Source organism: Juglans microcarpa x Juglans regia, chromosome 5D (genome assembly GCF_004785595.1).
Source record: "Juglans microcarpa x Juglans regia isolate MS1-56 chromosome 5D, Jm3101_v1.0, whole genome shotgun sequence".
NCBI classification, from domain to species: domain Eukaryota; kingdom Viridiplantae; phylum Streptophyta; class Magnoliopsida; order Fagales; family Juglandaceae; genus Juglans; species Juglans microcarpa x Juglans regia.
Genome location: NC_054602.1, coordinates 32,944,345 through 32,965,801, shown reverse-complemented (window position 1 = coordinate 32,965,801; position 21,457 = coordinate 32,944,345). Strand labels below are relative to the sequence as shown.

Here is a 21,457-nt window from a genome sequence, read left to right as displayed (position 1 = left end):
GAAGCTTAATGCTTCCATTAGAAAATACCATTTTCTTTTACCATTTCTTGACCAAATCTTGGAGAAAATTGCTAGCCATGCATTTTATTGTTTCTTAGATGGGTTCTCGGGCCATTATTAAGTTGAAATAGCATTTGAAGACCAAGAAAAACTACTTTTACATGTCTTTGTCATTTGATCCAATAGCATTCTGTTAGATAGGAACAGATTTGATAAATACTGATAACTCTCGGATGGAGTATTAGAACGGAAAAATCCATTAGATAATGAACTATTGGTTCTAAGCCATCTTTGGCGATAAATCAACAATTCGAATTGCTTTTCTTGTGTATTCTTGCTAAACCAGTGTTTATATATAGATGTAGGAATATCTGTTTGGGAAGTAAGAAGCCCCTTTGGCATCTCTTCATTTACAACGAGTTCTCGATGTGAAAACACAGAGACAAAGGGCTGATTTTTAAATTGAAAAAAAAATGATATGCAGGGTCCCAAATGAATTGGCTTATTAGAAAAAAAGCCTTGTTCTTTAGAAGATCTGTTATTTGAAACTTTTACATTTAGAAGAATGTCTTTTGGATTGTGTAATGTAATGCCCCAGCAGCTTTTCAAATATGCATGCCTAGTATATTCAGTGATTTAATTGAAAGGAAAGTAGCTTGAAGTCTTTATGGATGATTTCTCTATTTTTGGGAGCACTTTTGAGAAATGTTTGACTAATTTACAAGCTGTTTTAGCCAAGTGTAAGGAGAAACACTTACTACTCAACTGGGAAAATTGCCGCTTTAGGGCTAAACAGGGTATTAAGGCACCTAGTGCCCTCAAAGGGTATTGAGGTGGATATGTCCAAAACAGACTTGATTTCTAAACTCCCCATACCTAAAACTGTGAAGAACATTAGGTCATTCTTGGGGCATGCTGGGTTTTATAGGAGGTTTATTCAAGGTTTTAGCTCAATTTCTAAATCTTTATGTAAATTGCTCATGCATGACACTATTTTTTAGTGGACCACAGAACATCAAAGTGCATTTGACTAACTAAAAAACTTACTGTAACAGCTTGCTAAAAATTCAATGGTGGAATTTCTTTAGGCTTTAGAAACCTCGTGAAAACCCATAAGCTTTCACGATTTAACCAATCGTGTAGGTTTTAGTCTGTCATCATAGTCAGTATTGACACTCACTATGGTGCCAGAAGCGCGATTTTATTTATTTGAAATAGTTACAAGTGTTAGATTGCGATATGTTCTACTCCATTAGACTCAATTTATTATTTGGAATTGATGACATAATAATCCTATGCCAGTTTTCGAAAGAAACACTTGTTCGAAAATGCATTTTGATTATTTCAAAGGCACTTCGGGGTGAATTTTGATAAACGAATTTCACGAATAGTTTAGTATGTCTATTTAGGATTTTGCAATGTAAAGTTTATTCTACACTTTCCTGGAGTGAATAGTAATCTCAATAGTAGCACCTAGCGTAGTGTTTTCATAATCATAGTGTGGAATGTCCAAATTAGGTTAGAGAAGTTTTATTTAAACACTTGGCAAGATCTTAGCCACACTTGGTGAATAGTATTGAACACTTGCCACCAAGAGAAACCATGAGATGGATTGTGAACGAATCAAGGTGTGAGATCAAGCCACCTAAGCCAAACCCTAATTGATCTGATTTCTAGCATTGTGTTTAATCACTTCCACATGCTATTAATTCTTCAAATTCATGTTATGAAATCATTATCTACCATATAAATCTTGAAAATTTGATTGCGCCAAAAAAATTAGATTTGGGTTTGATAACATCTCAAACACCAACCAATCCCTCTCAAAACTCTAAATGAAACCCATTTGTTTAAGAATTTTGGCCACCTGGCAAAACTTCTTGAGTAAGTTTTCCCTCAGCCATGCAGACCAATCTCTACCCAAAGCATGCCCCAAAATTCAAGTATGATGTGATGCCCAAGGCCACCTCACCACCACCCTACTCTTGGATATGTCTTTGGTTGAAAACCACTCACTATTGCCCACTGTTTTGCCCCTTGTTTTGACCAAACCCATCATCACTCAAATGTTACTCAAGCCTTCCTTTTACTCTTCAGAATGTGTAAGAAGTGTGCAGGCCATTTCCATATTCACTTCATCACTTTGCACTCACATTCTTGCACATAAACCTTTAAAAGCTCTCTCGGGCAGATTTCAGTGGCTTTTTACTTGTATTTTTTGGAACTTTTGTAAGTTTAGTCTCACAATTATTCCTTCACGAAAGTTGTTCTTATTTGAGTCTAGTTTCTGTGGGTATCTCTTTTGTTTGATTTCATGGTCGTTTCATTAGTCAAAAGTTGTTTTAACTATATAAAGGTCAATCTGGATAGTGTGTTGTGTTTTGGAGTTTTTGACCAAGCTAATGGAAAAATCTTAGTCTGAAATTTTTATAAAGTGTTTTTAACATGTATATATGAATGTTTATTGGACATTAGTTTCATGATTAACGTTTTTGATGAAATATTTTCTCAGATCTAGAAATTAAGAAACCGGAAGAGGAAAAACAATTTTTATTTTAAGAAAATTTGAGTCTTTTGTCGTTTAATCTTATTCTAATGGTTTTGATATTTTTATTTGATGACCCTAAGCCTTTTACATACATGTTAGGATGTTAGTTTGAACATTTTTAACATTGGTTTCAAAAATGTGAATTTTTATGCAAGAAATTATGCTGTTGAGTCAAAAGTTTGATGTTTTTAGTTAGATTGTTTTGAAGCTATCACCATAGAATGCCTTAATCAAGTGTTTGTTCAAAGCTAGTTTGGAAAGAAATTTTGTTTTTGGCTAAGTATGGTGCAATACTTCAAGTGATATTTTGTAATTTTTGGTGACTTTTATATGTAGATTCAAAGCATGTTAGTTCTTAGATTTGTGTTATGAATATGTTAGAAGAAAGTTTTAGATTTCTGAAGTTTTTGGAAATGCTTTGAAATAGGTCAAACCTTGAGATTCAAGAGTTGTATTTTAGTTAAAAAGTTTGAATCTTTTTACTGAAGAGTTTTGCGATTATGTGAAGTGTAATTTTGTTGGATGTTTTAAGCATGTTTTTAAATTTAGGATATGATAATCTTTATTGTAATATTTCGGTTTGATCGTGAGTTTTAGAGTTGGATAAAATTGCAGCAAAAATAAAAGAGAATGGCCATTGATAATTTCGGCTCTATGGTGTTTCTCATAGTTGTGTTTGGTTTTAAATTTTTCTAAATTTATATTTGCGTTAAGGATAATATTTACATGAGGAATGTAAATTTTAGTATTTTTAGAGTTAGGATGTAAAATCCTTAAGTCAGGAGTAAAATGATCATTTTTCCACATATAGGTCAAGCACCCCTTACGAGCGTGGTTTGATATTCATTCATAGAATCTTAATGTATAGTCAGAAGGAGAGTCATAGGACCAGTGGAAATGAACAAGCAAGGAGAGGAGTAGGACAACGTTTCTATGCCTCCCAACAGTCAGAGAGTCACTGGACAACGGACTGCCACACAATGAAAAGAAGAGTCAATGAGTTGAAAGGAAGTAGAGAGTTGGAGCAACTGATTGTGGAACATTCAGAACCATCGAAGCAAGTGACGGGACAAAGACCGGAGTGAGATTGAAGTGCCCGTCGAAGCAGAAGTCCTAAAAGGCAGTGAACAATGGGGGAAAACGATCGAGATGCCCCTCGCTAGAACTCAATCCATAGCAGCACACCCTTGGGCAAGATATGCATGATAGTAGGAGGATTCACCGAAAGGGGAGCCTTCGCATCCAGTAGAAAAATGCACACTTGTAAGGTCAGGTACAAGGAGGTGTACACAACAGAGAGAGCCCCCAAGCAACCAAGACATAAGAACTCGGTGAGCATCTCTTTTAGGGAGGACGATTGTGAATAAGTCCTATATCGACATGACGATGCATTGGTAGTAATGTTGTTAGTTGCAAACTACACTACTAGAAGGATTATGATCAATAGAGGGAGCTTGGCCGATATCGTCTACTGTGATGCGTTTGGCAAAATGGGCATTAATCCTAGTAGCCTGCGACCATCATCCACACCACTGAAAGGATTCTTCAGAGATGCAGTACAATCTCTGGGCGCCAGAACCTTACTAGTCATGGCCGAAAAAGGAGCACACCACCACTACAATGACCAACTTCCAAGTGGTCAGCGCTCCCTAATATTACAACAGATTGATGTGCCCAACCTTGAACGCTATCAAAGCTGTCACTTCAACATATCAATTGAACATGAAGATCCCAACAAAGGCAAGAGTAAGAGAAGTACAGGGTGAACAAGCAATAGCACGAGAGTGCTATGTACAAGAACTCAAAACAGTGGGAATGGATGTTCATACGTTGGAAAATCAAAGTTTGGGTGAGGTTCCACCCCCACCACTAGTCGTCCTTGATCGTGATGTCGTGATACCCCAAGCCCTCGCTTGGGATTGAGTGGTGAATGAAGCGTCAGGATATCTAACTTATGGCTACATACTCTCGTACATGCCCAAGTTCACCACCCTCGTTAACACATAGAAAGACACAATTCCCTAGCGATATATGAAGTTCCGTCTATCGTATCCCCAAACTTTGAGTGACCCTCTAGAATTCCATTGTGTACTCCCAAGCTTGTCTTATATAACCGGTTACATAGCCCATTCGGTCTCATATAGTGGAGGCCCTCTTGAATTCGAGCAACTCTTGCGATGTATGTTACTTATTCAGAATGTCTTGTGTTTCCTTAAGGTAAAGTGATGTAGTCCTTAAACAAGTAATAAAAAAAATGGTCACGAGCCTCAAGTGTGAGCTCATCCTCAATGAGGTCAAGCAATTTGTCCATCTTGACCAGAATCTTGATGTCTTGTTACAACTTTTACCATTCAAAGTAGAAAATGATAGTGGAAACTACCAGTGTGAGATTTCAGAAAATCTCAGTAAGTTAACACATAACATACAAACAGATAATATCAGCATATAAAGGCAAACCATAAGAATGTATGCAGGGACATGTACTTGACCCAAAAACTTGACTTATGCATATATGTTACAGAAATCGGTGACAGAAAATCACGTTGGACCCTTTTCCCTTTTTAGAAAAAAAAAAATTGTCTTCTTTTGCTAACACATATTACTCATAGCCGTATAGTCCTTGTAACATATTGGTGGACACTTCACGGCTCTCCTACGCATCGTGGGTTCCCTGCTAGTTACCACATCACTTCCTTGCCCACTTGACTAGTAGTTGGGACTGTAATCAAGCCGAACCAAGCTGGTCTTTGGATTGCGACTCGACTCAAAAAACTCGAGCTCGAGATTTTTATTTAACCTTTTTCGAGTTCGACTCAATAAGCTAAACTCTCAACTTGATCTCGGCTGAGATTTTTTTTTTTTAATTTTTAATAAGATTTAATAATTAATAAATTAGATAAGTAAAAAAATTAATATTGAATTTGTACAACTAACAAGTAGAACATCTATTGAATTATAAGATTTTAAAAATTTATAAATTTATAAATAATTAAAATGTAGATAGTTGATATTTATTTATAATAACAATATATTATGTGCCTACATAAATTATTAATACATACACATAATATAATAGCATATATCTATTTCATATATGATTCTAACATACTAGTATATAAAATTATTAAATCTTATCTACTAATTATTATACAAGTTTTAAAATATAGCTATGTAGCATATTCAATATATAGGTATAAGTAATTAGGTTACATATTATATACTTAATTATAAAAGTGTTATGCTTATATTATTATTATCTAATACATATGTGTGTGTGTGTGTGTGTGTGTGTGTACATAGATGTGTATATATTTATCAATATATAAATAAGTTTTAATCGAGTTGAGCTAACGAGTCGACTCGGACATAAACGAGTGGGCATTAACGAGCCTTAATCAAGTCGAGACTAGTTTAGTCGGATATATATCATTATTAATCAAGCAAGTATCTGCTTTTACAATCGAATTTTTTTTCACTAGTCAATTCAATTAGAGTTTAGCTGGGTGAGTAGCTAGCGGGCTATCAAACAAACTGGTTCATTTACAGCCCTACCGGTGGTGACTACGTCAGAGTTCTTATCATTATGCGACAGTTCGCAGTTCGCCTTCACCACATCCATCTTATGGCACCCACCAGCGTTAGGTGCTATCTTGCTATGGAGCCCTTTAAAAACAACTCATTCAAGGTCTGCTGCTTGTGCTTCATCAATCCAGTGGTTACCACTTCCAATTTATGCACTCCAAAGTAGAGAGAGAAGTTCCATTAGAATATTCCTCCATCCTAACATTTGGGGTCGTGACAAAACATGTACAAACTTTTCTTTTACAAACTATGCACAACCCCGAAATGCATGTGACATGTAATTGAGACTCTTTTTCTTTCATGTGTAACTTGAACATGTAGATGTCAGGTACTATGCAATCATGTCATGTTATCAAACAAGACATCAAAGCATCTCTTGTTACGGCTTGAAAGCATTAGAACATGCAGTTGACTTGTCACAAAACATGGGCAATAACAATAGGTGCTTGTCATGGTAAGAGACAATTTCCTAATCATGTCAACTATATATGGCCGAAACATTATAAACTTCATATGTCAAGAATCACGTGAAATCGAATGCAAAGCATGATATACTAAAGATCTCTTTATTTATTTGATTTAACAAGCAATAAAAATACAATACTAACAAACAATGCAAAGTTCATACGTCACATACAAATATTATCCGAGAGTAGGTTAAAAGTCAACAATTAGCAAGCTGAAAATATATTAAACAATATTAGACAACGAAACTCTAACTTGAGAGTAGGTGTGTGTTGTGTTTTATAGCTTCTCACGTGTTCGACATTAAGGGGTTGCCATAGATCGATTGCCCTTTCATGTTCACTATGGCTTGGTCCTAGTGGTGTGCATCTGTGGTGCGTGCCATGCATGGTACTCATCATTCCCTTGGTTGAAACTCTCACTAAAGGAAAACTCTAATTTGAAACCCTAATAGTGGTCCAAGTTCTCTCACCCTTTACGAGGTCATTTCCTCTCATATGTGCTAGTGAAGGTTCAGTTTCTCCCCTTAACGATAAACCCTAGCTCTCTAAACAACACTTTTGCAAGGCCAAACATGAATTGATTTGTGTGCCCCTCTCCAAGTCAGGGGAAGACCCTTAGACCCGAGTCCTCCATCACCCTCCATTTCACGTGGCCATGTGTGTGTGTGTGAAATGGTTAAGTAAAAGTTCAAGTGATTCTCACCATACGAGCTCCACAGCCTTGGATGGACTCTCGGCCTCATCCTTTCACTTATGGGGTTGGTTAGATTGAGATGGGTGAGACATGCGTAGTGTTTGGTTGGTAAGAAAAATGCGAGAAAATATGGAAGTGGGCTTCCTCCTAGCGTGGTCGTGTGAGAGAGAGAAAGAAAGAGAGACAGACAAAGAGAGAGACAGAGATAGAGATAGACACACACACACAGAGAAGTGATTTGAAAATGAAAAGTGGCAGAGTGACCCCTTGGTGTGCCCCTTGGGCGTCGACCTCTTAAGCTTCTCTTTATATAATTCCTCGATTTTCCATGCTAGCCCCTTTTTCCTATGTCATAGAGAATCTCAAAGATTTGAATGCATGAGTGCCAAATGTCACAGATCCTCTAACCTTGGCCGAAACCCCTTCCTCTTCTTCTTCTTCATGATTGCCTTTCCTTGGGAAATCCAAGTGATCCTCACGCATGAGTGACATGTGGTTTTGTCATATCTCTAAAATTTTGAAACTCTAAATGCCCTTAGGGTGTGTTTTACTTTGTCGTCCATGTTCATTGAACCTTTGGGGCATATATGTCTTTTGATGAAACCCTAAACCTAGACTTGGACCTCTTAGGCATGTGCATTCTTGCCATGTGGCAAGTGGCGTGTGAGTGTTGTCCTAGCTCCCCATCTCTTGCTCTTCCTCTCATAAAGATTCTTCTAGAATCTCGATGAGTGTGTGTGCCTTACCTATGCGTCTCTTCCTTTTTCTAATCATTACACACTTTCTTAGAACTTGCCAAAATCCTATAGGTGGCGTGTGCATGGTGAGAATGGCGTGTGCCCAATTTGTGTTGAGCCTTCTCTCCTCTTCCAATCTATTTTCTTCTTCTAAAATCTTATGTGCATGTTGGCCAAGTGTCAAAGTGTGCTAATCGAGGGTGCCACTTCCCTAAGTTTTCAAATGATCAGCTTCTAGGGAAACAAAAAGGTTTTTCCCATCATGTGGTGCCTCCATTCTCAACCCTAAACCCTAACTAGGGTTTTAAACCCAAATCCCCTCTAGTGGCTGAAAACCCTATGGGCTGCTGGGGCCTTCTTGTGGGCTTGGATGCCCAATGCACTAAGAACAAAAATAAGACCCATGTTCCTAAGTGAAATCCTCCTCTCTGCTTGGCCTAAAGATTAAAATTAGTGGGGACTAAAAGATAGGTGATAACTTAACTAAGTTCGGGTCATCACAGATGTAGAAGTGCGGGATGAAGAAAACTCACAACAAGTAGAGACAAATGAGTCATTGGAGCTAGTGACATTACATCTAGAGTGACCGGAGGCTACAACACGAATCGAGACCAAGCTCCAGCTTGAGATTCGAGATGGACTAAAGCAGCTCCTGGTCAAACACAGAGACGTGTTTGCGCCCACAAAGATATGCCCGAAATAGAAAACGCAATCATTGAACATCGCTTATGTGTCAACCTCGAGAGTAAGAAGGTCCTCCAGAAGAGAAGATCATTCAACACGAAGAAGTACACGGCCATAGCCAATGAAGTCGATCAACTACTTGTAGCAGGATTCATTAAAGAAGTCCACTACCCCGTGTGGCTATCCAACATTATACTAGTGAAGAAATTCAATGGCAAATAGAGGATGTGTGTGGACTTCACCGATTTAAACAAAGCCTTCCCAAAGAACAGCTTCCCGCTGCCACGCATCAACTTGATTGTTGATTCCACGGCCGAACACGTAGGCTAAGTTTCATGGATGTCTAGTCAGGGTACAATCAGATCCAGATGAACCTGGCCGACGAGGAAAAGACCTCATTCATAACGGATCAGGGACCGTAATGCTACCAAGTCATGCCGTTTGGGCTGAAGAACATCAAGGCGACATAGCAAAAGCTCATGAATCGAATGTTCAAAAAACAGATCGGGCGTAGTATGGGATATACATTGATGACCTATTGGTTAATAGCAAAAAGTCATCCCAACACCTAAAGTATGTAAGGGAAGCCTTCGCTGTATTGCACCAATACAAGATGAAGTTGAACCTAGCCAAGTGCGCTTTCAATGTTGACTCGGGAAAATTTCTGGATTTCATAGTGTCCGAGAAAGGGATAGAGGCCAACACGAAGAAAATTAAGGCGATCATGGAGATGAAGCCCCTCAAAACATTGGCGAGACACAGAGGCTAACCAATAGAGTGGCAACACTGAACAGATTTGTATCTAGATCCATAGATAAGTGCCAATCATTTTTTAGGGTCTTATGCAAAGTACGCCCTTGGAACGATGACTGCAATCAAGCATTCCAAGCATTGAAGCAATGCCTATCCTGCCCTCTACTACTAAGCCAACTCAAGCAAGGGGACACACTTTACGTACCCACGCATTGTTGATGGCTTTGGTCAAAGAAGAAGGAGCAATTCAAAGGCCGGTATACTACACGAGTCGCACCCCACTGGGGGCAGAGTCAAGATACCCTCGAATGGAGATACTTGCCTTCGCGCTGGTAACAACCAATATACTCTTGCGATTGTACTTCCAACCTCATCCCATCAAGGTCCTGATAGAGACTCCTCTAAAGAAGGTATTACAAAAGCCAAATGCCTTTGGATGCCTGGTGAGCTGTTCAATCGAGCTAAGTGAGCTCAACATCGACTACCTGACAAGACACGTGATGAAAGGCCAGGCCCTAGCAAACTTTATCGCTAAATTTACCAACTTTCCCAAAGAAGTGTCGACCACACCGATCAGAAAGCCCTGACTAGTCTTCATTGATGGCTCATCCTGCCATGCTGGTGGGGGAATATGAGTCCACATAATACACAGTTCGAGACAAGAATGCCATTACATGGAAAAACTCACTTCCAGAACCATTAAAAACAAAGCTGAGTACGAAGCATTGGTAGCAAGACTCTCGATAGCCAAGCCACTGGGAGCCACCGAGGTCGAGGTAAAAGCAGAGTTCCAGGTGATAGTTAACCAAGTATTTGGAGTATACACGGCTAGAGGCAAAAATTTGAAAAAGTACTAACAATTTGTGTGGGAGAAGCGTGACCGATTTTGTTATTTTGGCATTGAGCAAATAACAATGGAGGATAACAGTATAGCGGACAAGTTGGCATGAACAACCTCAAGAATGGAGGAATTTGTCCTACCACGGGAAGTGATAAGCAGAGTGGTGGAAGTCCTGACTGTCAGGACTGAGGTCGCTGAAGTAAGACCAGGGGAACCAGAGTGGGCTTAAGAGGTGATAAGATGCCTAGATACCGGAGAGCTCTCAACAGAGAAGGAAGAGGTGAAAATGATCAAAAGAAGCATCGGACAGTTCACCAGGATTGATGGAGTCCTTTATAAGCGAGATTTCTCAACCCCTTTATTGAGGTGCATCTCCCTACAGGAAGCCTAATACGTCTTAACAAAGATACATGAATGAGTGTGCGAGAATCAATCCGGAGGGAAAGCCTAGTAAAAAAGGTTGTAAGGGTAGGTTATTATTGGGCCCGCGCCCTCAGGGACACAAAAGAATTTGCCAAGAAGTGCACGAAGTGCTAGGTATTTGCTCTGATACCGCACTACCCGCTAGAAGAGCTAACCTCCATAACGTCCTCTTGGACATTCCTGCAGTGAGAAATTGACCTGGTGGGACCCTTTCTGCTAGGATTAAGAGGCATGAGGTTTGTTGTCGTTGTCGTAGGCTCAAAGTGGACACAAGGAAAACCCCTGGCTACAATCACGGCAAGTAGCATCACCAAATTTCTGTGGAAGTCCATTGTCAGAAAAAGTAACAGCATCACCTTTTCATCAAGGACTCTCCCCCAATTAGCACGGATTGGGAATTCAGCCCTATCGCCCTCACTACCAAGGAACTCCCATCCCTGGCTAGAAACTAAAAAGAACTTTTTCTGCCACTATGTGGAATTGGAATGCTGACCTTTGAATCACGCAAGACGATATCTAGAACTAGAACGAAAACTGTAAATGTTTCCTTCCAGTGCCCTGACAACATGTGTAGCAATAAACTCCCGAACAGTCAAATCGGGATACTCCTCTCAGGAGGGCTCCAAGGCCATTCTCCAGGCAACACAATAGCCCATCAGAATTCTCCAAGCATTGGAGGGAAGCTTAACTGGTGCCAACATCAAGAAGTCAAGAAAGTCACGTACCGACCAGCAAGAAGAGAGCCCCAACCCATGCGAAATGGCATAAGTAGTAAGGGCTATCTTCTCAGCGAAGCCCTCGGAGTAGACAGCCCCACGATGAGGAACCTCAAGAGTCACCGAGTTGGGAATTCCATATGAATTCCTTAACTTCCTAAGGTCGATCGTAGTAAGGACAGAGGACCAATCAAAACCTTCATGATAAGGAACGTCACGTTGAGATGAAGATTCTAGTGCTGTTGAAGACCTCGATGGAAGGGGAGAAGGAGATCCACGAGAAGGAAGTCGAGAAAAATTCCTGCGGGCCATTGACCCAAATAGGTGACGCGAAGGATATTTGATAGGGTTTTGATAGAGAATGCAGACAAAGGGAAGATAAGTAAGCAGAAGAAGTGAGAAAGGATAAAAGAGGAGAGAGAAAGTTATTTATAAAGGAGGAGCGACGATTAAGTACTCCAGGAATAATGCAAGCGGACTGACAGCAAAATCACTGTAGATAGATCCCACAATCTGGTGACATGACCAGGAGCAGACACGGAGGCATTACCACTACCCCAAGGCATGGGAGCACGAACCGCCAATCAGAATTGACAATGTGATAAGCAAAACCATTCATAATTATTAATTCCTACCACGCCAACGTAACGTGAATTTGTGGGATAACTAGAGAGGCTTTTCTAACCCTAATTGACGGGCCCAATAGTATCGATTAAGGCCCATGTGGGAAGTCCAATAAGTTGGAAGACCAAGGGTGTGCTCTATTCTTGCCGCCAGGAAATTGCACCCCTAGCAGGATTAATATAGTAACCGTCGTCGATAGCTGGAGGTGTCTCCTGCTAAGGAAAATAGCGAGATATTTACCTAAGAATAGTAACTCCTTCCTTCTGCATTCAAATCTCAGGATTCGATATATTTATATTCATACCATAAAAGTCATCTATGAAATTGCTAATGTGGAAGTTTTCCACATCAACCATGCTAAAAAAATATTGGTTTTTTATTTTTTTATTTTTTATTTTTAGTTATAATGTATGCCGCTATAAGTGATGTGTTAACATACCAGCTTATATATAGCAAAAATCTCCACTAAAACATTACATTTAAAAATGTCTACTTATATTTATATGCATTATCTCAAGAAACTCCTTATCCCTTATGGCATCTTTTGTTTTATTTGTTTGGTTTGCTTTATTTTAGTGTAAATCCACATACCCTAAGATTAGAAAATATAAATATGGGAAATATTTTGTTTACTAGTTTCTATAACTTTTCTTTTGAGATATTCCCAAAACTTTATTGACGAATTAATAGTGTCATTAAGATCCCTCATTTGGAAGTGAATCCCAGCACATAAAATATTTCCTCCAATTCTAAATTCTGAGGATAAACTAATTGTATCACCAGAATTCTCTTTTGAGAGAAAACTCTGATATATAAATTATTTGCTCTAGCATTAACTTTAGTAGATAAACGAGTAGTGCTATCAGAATTCTTCATCTAGGAGTAAAGTCTAACACACAAATTGTTCTCTCCAATTCACTAATTATGTCATGGATCAAATTATCAAAAAAAAAAAAAAAATTAGCTTTGTACCTTTGTTCAAACAATACATTCTCGAATTTTTGTACAAATCATTTTCCATTATTATTCACAATATTATGGAGTTAATTATTTGCCGTCCAAAGCCAAGTAAGGTTTTGTACATTTTGGCAACCAATCATTTTCTCTGATTTTGATACAAATTATTCACTCCATTCAAATGAACAATTAGATGGGCAACCATACAATAAAATTAATAAGAAACAATAATTAAGAATTTAAAACTAATAGCTATAATAAGAGAGAGAAAAAAAATTTTATAATTTTTTTATTAAAAATATATATTAAAATAATAAAAATAATATTGTACTCATTTGGTTGGTTTTGGATCATAATCTAGATCTGGGTCAACTCGAGGATCCAGACTGCGGACAATTGCTGCGTGACCTAGTTCCATAATGGGTCTTATACGGGTCGGGTCTTAATTAACATCTTGAGTTTTTTTTTTTTTTTTTGGTCTCTCTCTCTGTGTCGCTGCTATTGGGCTTTTAGCCTCTTGCTACCGCCGCGTACGTGTAGTAGTGTGTAGTAGTTCGACTCATTCCGATGATGTGGTTTCCAGCCGCCTCCTTTCTTTTGGATAAAAATAATACCGCCGGCATTGTTTTGGGCTTTACAGCCCTTTTATAGCAGCACCAACACCACCCAATGCAGTCCGATGACAGCCTCCTTACACCACCTTCCACCCTATTATTATGGCAACAATTATCTCTCCCAAAATGGATCCACTCGAAACACAACCATATGACAATCTTGAACAAGTATTCACATAAATGTGAACATAGATAGTATGTAACGCACTCATACCTGCACGTGTTAAATATTTTAACATGAAACTTTAATTTATAAAAAGATCTTCGATAATCTATGCTCCATAATATTGAGACTAATAAAATAACATGAGATTGAAAATGCTCATCTCTCCTAGTATTTTGATGAAGAATTGATCTAATCATGATAATGATCACTCTAACAACTCTATTTCTGAGTGTCTCATGATAGTTAGAGCTACAATTATGTTATAGGAAGAACCCTTAACCCTTTCAGTGTTTCATAGATCTCCTTGCCGTCATGAAAACTCTAAAGATGGTTTTTGTTGGAAATAATCTTGATTTGATTTTCATAATTATCAAACTCTAAAGGTGTGGCAATGAACCCAGTTGAGCATACTCAAGGAAGAGGTAACCACCAGTTGCGAGAGAGAGAGAAGAGGGAAAGAGATGGAAAATAAAAAAGAAATCTGGTGCATATGAGTGTAGATGGATATTTATTGTATGTCCTATATGGCAAAATCCTATTAGCTGGTATGAAAACTGGGTTTTCAGCCATCGCTTTTCCTTTTTAAGAACATTATCATACCTTGCAGAATTGTGTGCAAGCCATATCTCCCAAATAATAACTTCAGGTACCGGCTGGTAGTTGAAGTTTATCAGAACCACGAAAACTATAGGAATATTAGATCCTCTTTCAATATAGAAATGTTTTTAATCCATCTCATCTCATTTTATTATTATAATTTTTTTTAAATTTTCATACAAAATATAGTAAATAATTTAATTTTTTTAAAATTTTAAAACAAAAATAATATTCTAATAATATTTTATACAACTCATCTGAAATTATTCCATCTCATCTCACTATCATTCTAGCTATAAAAGACAACAAAAACCCCCAAACAACGATGAGAAATGCACCCAGACTTTATGAGCAAGCTCCATTAATGCTACTGCATCATGCCAAAGCTTCTACAGAAGATATGATCTTTCATAAGATACAAAAGAACTATCTCTCAACAGAATTTAGAATTTAATTCCAAAATAATAACTTACAAAAGAAATAGAGAAACAAATCTCACCATGGTAAGATAATAATAAATAATTAGATAAGGACGTTAATGAGGTATAGATATATGTGAGGTAACGACGTAACGTCTCATATTCACAAATCTCATAATCAATTTTATAAAATCAGATATACATGCACTTTGCAGCCTCAGGCCCTCGTACTACGAAAATTTTACAATTTATACTCCAAGCTACCAAAACGTCCCATTACACTTCAGAAATAATAGAAAATTGATATTTTACACCTTTTATTAAAGCATAAAGGTTGAGATTGTGTCAAGACTTGGGTTGTGCATTCGATTTTTTCCTGTCCAGTCTGAAAGTTGAGAAATTTGGTTCATTTTGGTAATTATTCATTGAATTTTATCTGGACAAGTATCCAAATTTTGTACCTGTCCCTATTTAGATGCAAGTGCGATTACTGTGTACTCTTTTAAAATAGTTTTTTGACAAATCCAGATATTCAGTTGCAATTTGAGTAATCAAATATTCAAATTTTGTATATCTAGATATCCAGACGAGTACTCGGACTGTAATATAAATTCGGATGGGATCCCGATATAGCCAGGTACCTAGATCCGCATCCGAATTTACATCCCTAGTCAAGACACCTATTTTCCATCCATAGTAACAGTTAGAATTAGATTGAGATGCAATGTGCAAATTTTTTAGTGTAATGACATTGGGACCAAATTGTGACCCCTTTTTTTTTCCAATTTTTTTTTAATTTTTAAATTCAATTATAAATTTTTTTTTTTTAGTTATAAAAATATAAAAACCCCATTCTGTCTACATTATTAGTCAAAGAAGCATTTTTTTTCAAATTTTTATAGTTAGAGGGTGCAAAGTGCAAACGGGAGGACTTTTGATAGTTTTGGGATGCACAAGTATATAATTTCTTCATTTAATGAAAATAAAAAATTTATTTCTTTGTGTGTTTTTATCATAAATATAACATCAACTCTTGAGGCATATATATATATATATGAAATTAGTTTTACTGGAAGCTTCCAGAATCCCAACGCACACATATATAAAAGGATTTAGCTTCATTCGAATCTTTAATTCCTCTCAACTTATCTCAACTCATCATTTCAATATAAAATATAATAAATAATTCAACTTTTTTAAATCTCAAAATAATAATAATATTAAAAAATAATATTCTAATAATATTTTATCATCTCAACTCAACTCACTTCAACATCCAAACACAACCTTAATTAGATAAGAACCATGCTTGGGGCCACCCCTAGTGTATTTGAATTTTCTTTTAAACATTTTTTTCACATCTTTAATAATTAAGAAAATATATATATAATTTTATTAATAGTCACTTTCTTAATCATTAAAAAAATTAAAATTAAAATTAAAATACCAAAACAGTAACTTTGAAGGTGACAAGTATCATTTTCTATTTGGTAATTGTTAACTCAAATTTCAAAGTATAGATAAGGCAGGAGTATCTTGACTCTTGAGTTCCTTTCCCATTAAAACTCTCCTTCAATGCTTTTTCCTCTAGGGTTTCCGTTCTCTATATAACCACAGACACAAAGTGAAATATGAATAAAAACTTGGGAGGTGCGAGAGGCTTGGTTTTGAAGATTCTAGGCCATCATCCAACCAAGAGGTAAGCAACTTCTTTCTAATTTACGAAAACGAGCTAGTTATATGAAAGAGAAATTGATATTGGTTAATATGATACGTTAAATTTATTTTATAATATAGCTTATCAGGTATCAAACTATGTCTGTTTATAAATTTATTTTTATAAAATCTATTTGTAGATCTAATACTTTTCTTCTCTTGTAGATACAAAGTTTCTTTTTAAGAAAACGAAACAAGACATAATATACCTTTTATAATTCGGAGAGATGTATACCCTACAGTATTAAATGTTGTCAATGGACAATATGAAATTCAATATTAAATACATTGAATTTTCCTACCGTGCTTCTCTTTCTGAATTGTAAAAAGTGTTTAGATTAACAAATTGTAGGAAATCCTCAACCGCTCTTCTCCATACCTAAACCCTAAGGCCATGTTTGGTTATGAAATATTTTGTGAATGTTTCCAAAAAAATGTTTAAATTAAGTTTAGGTAATGGTGAGAGAAAATTTTGAATAATTTGTTTTTTTAAGTAAGTTTTGTTTTGACGTTTGTGAAATTGAATATGTAGAAAAAGTTATTGAAGTAAAATTTCTTTAAGAGTATTTTTGTTTTGAAACTTATAAACATTATATTATTTTTTATATTTAGATAATGATTAAGTAATGATTGGATTGAAAATTGGAATAGAGCCAAAAGTTGATATTTGAAAGTTAGACAAAATTGAAAATGTTTGGTTAAGCGTGGACTAAGAGCACTAGCATTGGCTTAGCCAAATGCCAGCGAAAGTCATATTTTGAAGAATGTCTACTAAATTTCTGCTACATTAAATTAGCTAAACACAATTCATTTAGAAGATGAGCTACAGTAACTTCATCTCTAGAGTCATGTATGAACTATGAAGGGAACTGTAGCATCTTCATTTTAATAGTTTATTATTTCTTGTGTTTTCCTTTTTCTTCCCTCTAATATAACTTCATCCCTACAGTAACTTCATTCTTAGAATTACGATGCATTTTCCTATTATTAATTATATTTTTATAGAATAATATTAATCATCTTTCTTTTAATATTTTTTAAAATATAAAAATAATTAAGAAATTATTTTGTGCATCTATCTATAATCATGCAAAAGTTATAATAATATGAGAAAATATAAGTAAACTTTTTATTAATTATTTATAAAGTACAAAATAATGCAATAATCTTATCTTATAACAAATTATAATATAAGTAATGTTCATCTATATAATTTAATTAAAGAAATATTAATGATAAAAAAATAAGAATATTTTATTATTATAGAGAGTATGATGTCTAATCTAACGTAGATTTCAAGTTTTTAGTAATTGGCTAGAAGTAAAAGAGTTTCATGTTAGTCAAATTTTGAAGATTGGGATGAGTAATCCAATACCAATGCTCTAAGATTCTGTTTGTCCTGATTTCAGCACTGATTTCAAAAGAATTACATAGAAGATTGCTAAAATGGGAACCTTGCGAAATTGTAGTAATTGCGACAAGAGGAGTACTGAAAAAGGCATTTTGCCTAATTCACTTTCTCGTATAGACATGTTGTCATGGACCAAAGGACTTGCCTTGGACCCTCACAATCCAAAAGCATCCCAATATTCTTCCAAAAGATTATGCAATCAAACTCTCAAGGTGCGGAAATTCTTGTTTTCATGTAATGGGGAATCTCCTCCGGTAAGCTCCCAATATGAAATTGCTTATTCTTCTTTATCTCATTAATTTCGCTGCAAACTTAATTAAACTTGTATTTTTGCTAGTTCTTTTAGGGCTGTAAACCTTGATGCTGAGCCAGATACCCGATTATACCAGTATTCACATAGATCTGCATTCGGGTTTATATTGAGGTCCGAGTACCAACTTGAGTTAACCTGGGAGGCTATCTGGCCTTAACCGGTTATAAAAATCTGGATATCTGATTTACTCGGGTTGTAATAAGATTTGTCGAAAAATCTTCTTAAAGAAGAGGGCTACAAACACAAAAATGATGTAGTTTTGAAACCTAGATGATGATCCTGGTAACTAGTTATATATACTTGGATTCGTATATGATTTTATAATGAAATTCAGGTACCAGTCTGGGTTAATCCGATATAATCCGAGTGGATACCTGGCCTTGACCAATTGTAAAAATCAAGATATCCAGTTACCCAAATTGTAACCGAATTTGTCAAAAGATCCTCTTAAAGAAGAGGTCTATAAACACAACGAAAATATGTCATTCATTTATAAGGCAATCTTTTGGTAAAATGGGAAACTTGGTTATAGGTATCGAGTATTACATACCAAGACCTGCATTATATAACCGTATTTGAATCCGAATAGAGGGGAGTAAGAAGTTCAGATACATATCGGAATAAAATCAGAGCGGATCTCTGCCCGGAAGAACCCAATTTTTCGAGTTCTAGATGCAGAGCCCTGGGTTAAGCCGATACACCAAACACACCACTAAAATATAAAAACTTTTCATATCAGATAATATAAAAAAGTATTTGTGTTTTCACTTTCTTTATTAGTGTAATGGATTATATGTTAGTAGTGACATTATGTGTTGAGTTATAAGTAGCAAAACTCTTTAAAGCTATATCAAAACTTTGTAAACATAAGCCAGAGAAAGATAATGTTATTATAAAACCTTTTATTAACATTATTTTCCCATTAATTATTTCTACCAAATTTAGTGCCCATCCTTGTTTACTTTTGTCATTCCTTGTAAGAAAGCGAATTTTGCCCTCTTTTATTTAGAGAAAGAAGAAATTTGAACGGTTTGTAGAAGGTACCAAGTTGAGAGTCGCTTCTTCGTTGGCTCCAAGAGAATCTGATATTGAAAACCTCTCAAAATTGGGAAACACCCGATTTTCTTCTGTTTCGCGGTCACTAAATTCAGGCGACACGACTGAAAGCTGTAATCAGCAAACAGTCCTAAATTCACATATTGATACAGATCACAGTACATTGAGTTTTGAGGATAATTCTCAAGGGAGGCCCGTGAATATTGATATAATCTCTCTGGAAGATGGAACAAAATGCAGTTCCACAAGAAATGATCTTTCTCACTTGAATATTAATATGGACGGATGGGTGGAAGAGCTAGCCACACAGGACACATCATTGATGGATATCAGTGATTTGGTGGAAAGTTCAGATTCATCAAGTTCAGAGGACCCGAATCTGAAATCTCGAAAAGTAGGGATCATTGATAGTGTTCAAAAACCTCGATCTGTGGCTGATTTCATCCATTCAGCAGTGAGTTTGATTTCTGGAGATGATCATCTTCCAAGACGGCCTGTTGTTCCCATTGGGTCAAAGTTTCAGGCTGAAGTTCCAGAGTGGAGACGCCATGAAAACGAGTCAGAGAACTTGAAGTGGTTAGGCACTCGAGTCTGGCCCATGGAAAGTCAAATCAAGGAAACTAGTACCATGATGAAAGCAGTTGGGAAGGGGAGACGGAACTCATGCTCTTGTGCCTTTCCAAAATCTGTTGACTGCATTAAACGCCATGTTCTCTTAAGCAGGCTGGTTTTGGAATCAGAAGTTGGTCCTGCATTTTTTAGTTGGAAGTTTGATGAGATGGGAGAAGTTGTTTCGAAGTCATGGACGTTGAAAGAACAACGTAGATTTGAATCTCTGGTGAAAAAGAACCCACTATCGGGGGGAAAAAACTTCTGGGAGCTAGCATCGAAGCAGTTTCCATCAAAGTCTAAGAAAAACATTTTAAGCTATTACTACAATGTGTATATTCCTAGACGCATGAGGATGCGAACCCGATCTTCCCTTGATGAATCTTACAGTGATGATGACCAGGCTGCTTGATGACTGACTGATTGAGGGTGAAATGCTATATACAATTATAGATTATGTAAGTATTGCATACTTCTTTTGAAAAATAGTAAAGTTTACTATTAAAAAAATTAATCTTTTCATATTTATTTAATTTTTTTAAAAAGAGTGCACGACGCTTGTATATTCTGTGACTGTAAATATCATTTCTCATAATCAATAGGAAGTTATTGTATGAGGCCATATAAGAGCACTCTCATTAGATTAGCTAAAGTTAAATGACATTTTTTATGAATGTAAGAGAAATTTGACTTTTGGATATTCTATTCACATAAATCTCCACATTAGAATAGCTATTATTTCATTATATAACAATAAAATAATATAAGATGAATTTGATTTTAATTATTCACATCAAATCTCCACATTCGATTATACATTTATTCATTATATAGTAATGAATAACTAATAATTTTAAAAATATTTAATTTTTTTAATTATTAATTTATTTTATTTTATCATATTTTACTATTCTACCTATTATATATTAATTAATAATCATATTCTTATTAAATTAATATATCACTAACTCAAATTAATATACCAATTGTGATCAAATATGTGATAGAAATAAAGGGAGAGATAAATAATTAATAAAATATGTATTTGATGTATGTACATAGTAACTTTCAAATTTAGAAAAAAAATGTAAAGTCAATGTGGCTAAATTTCAAATATTTAGAATTTAACTAATCTATTATGAGCATATTTTGCTCTCTAATAGCTAAATACTCAATAAATTTAACTTTTAGCTAATCCAATGAGAATGCTCTAAGTCGAGCTCATTAATTTTGTACCAGTTGTATCATTTATCAGAATTTTGTGTTCATGACGACTTAGTTCGAATCGAGCTAAACTGGAGTTTATCTGGACCAATTGTTCGGAAGCTTCTAATAGTTCAAGGTTGCAACGAATCAAAGTTGTGAATCAAGTTGTAACGACTTGAGTCTTATCGGCTCTGTCCCATGTATGTATCATTGTATGAACCTGTTTATAAGTTATATAACCAAGGTTTGAGAGAACGGTTTGATTAATTGATTTGAATATATTTTAAAAAACGTTCATTGAATTAATTCAATCGATCGATTCTA

The 21,457-nt window shown here is 35.9% G+C and overlaps 1 protein-coding gene across 2 annotated transcripts; it reads left to right on the top strand.

Annotated features, from left to right (window-relative positions):
• Positions 1 to 17,924: 17,924 nt before the first annotated feature.
• Positions 17,925 to 20,442, top strand: LOC121265264. Of its 2 annotated transcripts, none has more exons than XR_005940643.1 (2): positions 17,925 to 18,203; positions 18,287 to 18,544. XR_005940643.1 is itself a non-coding variant. In XM_041168830.1 (2 exons), the coding sequence occupies exons 1-2, from the start codon at positions 17,985 to 17,987 to the stop codon at positions 20,337 to 20,339; spliced, it is 1,287 nt and encodes a 428-aa protein (XP_041024764.1). In that variant the 5' UTR covers positions 17,925 to 17,984; the 3' UTR covers positions 20,340 to 20,442. The 2 variants fall into 2 exon arrangements, 1 of the variants encoding a protein (XP_041024764.1); XM_041168830.1 differs by lacking the exon at positions 18,287 to 18,544 and adding an exon at positions 19,272 to 20,442.
• Positions 20,443 to 21,457: the final 1,015 nt, after the last annotated feature.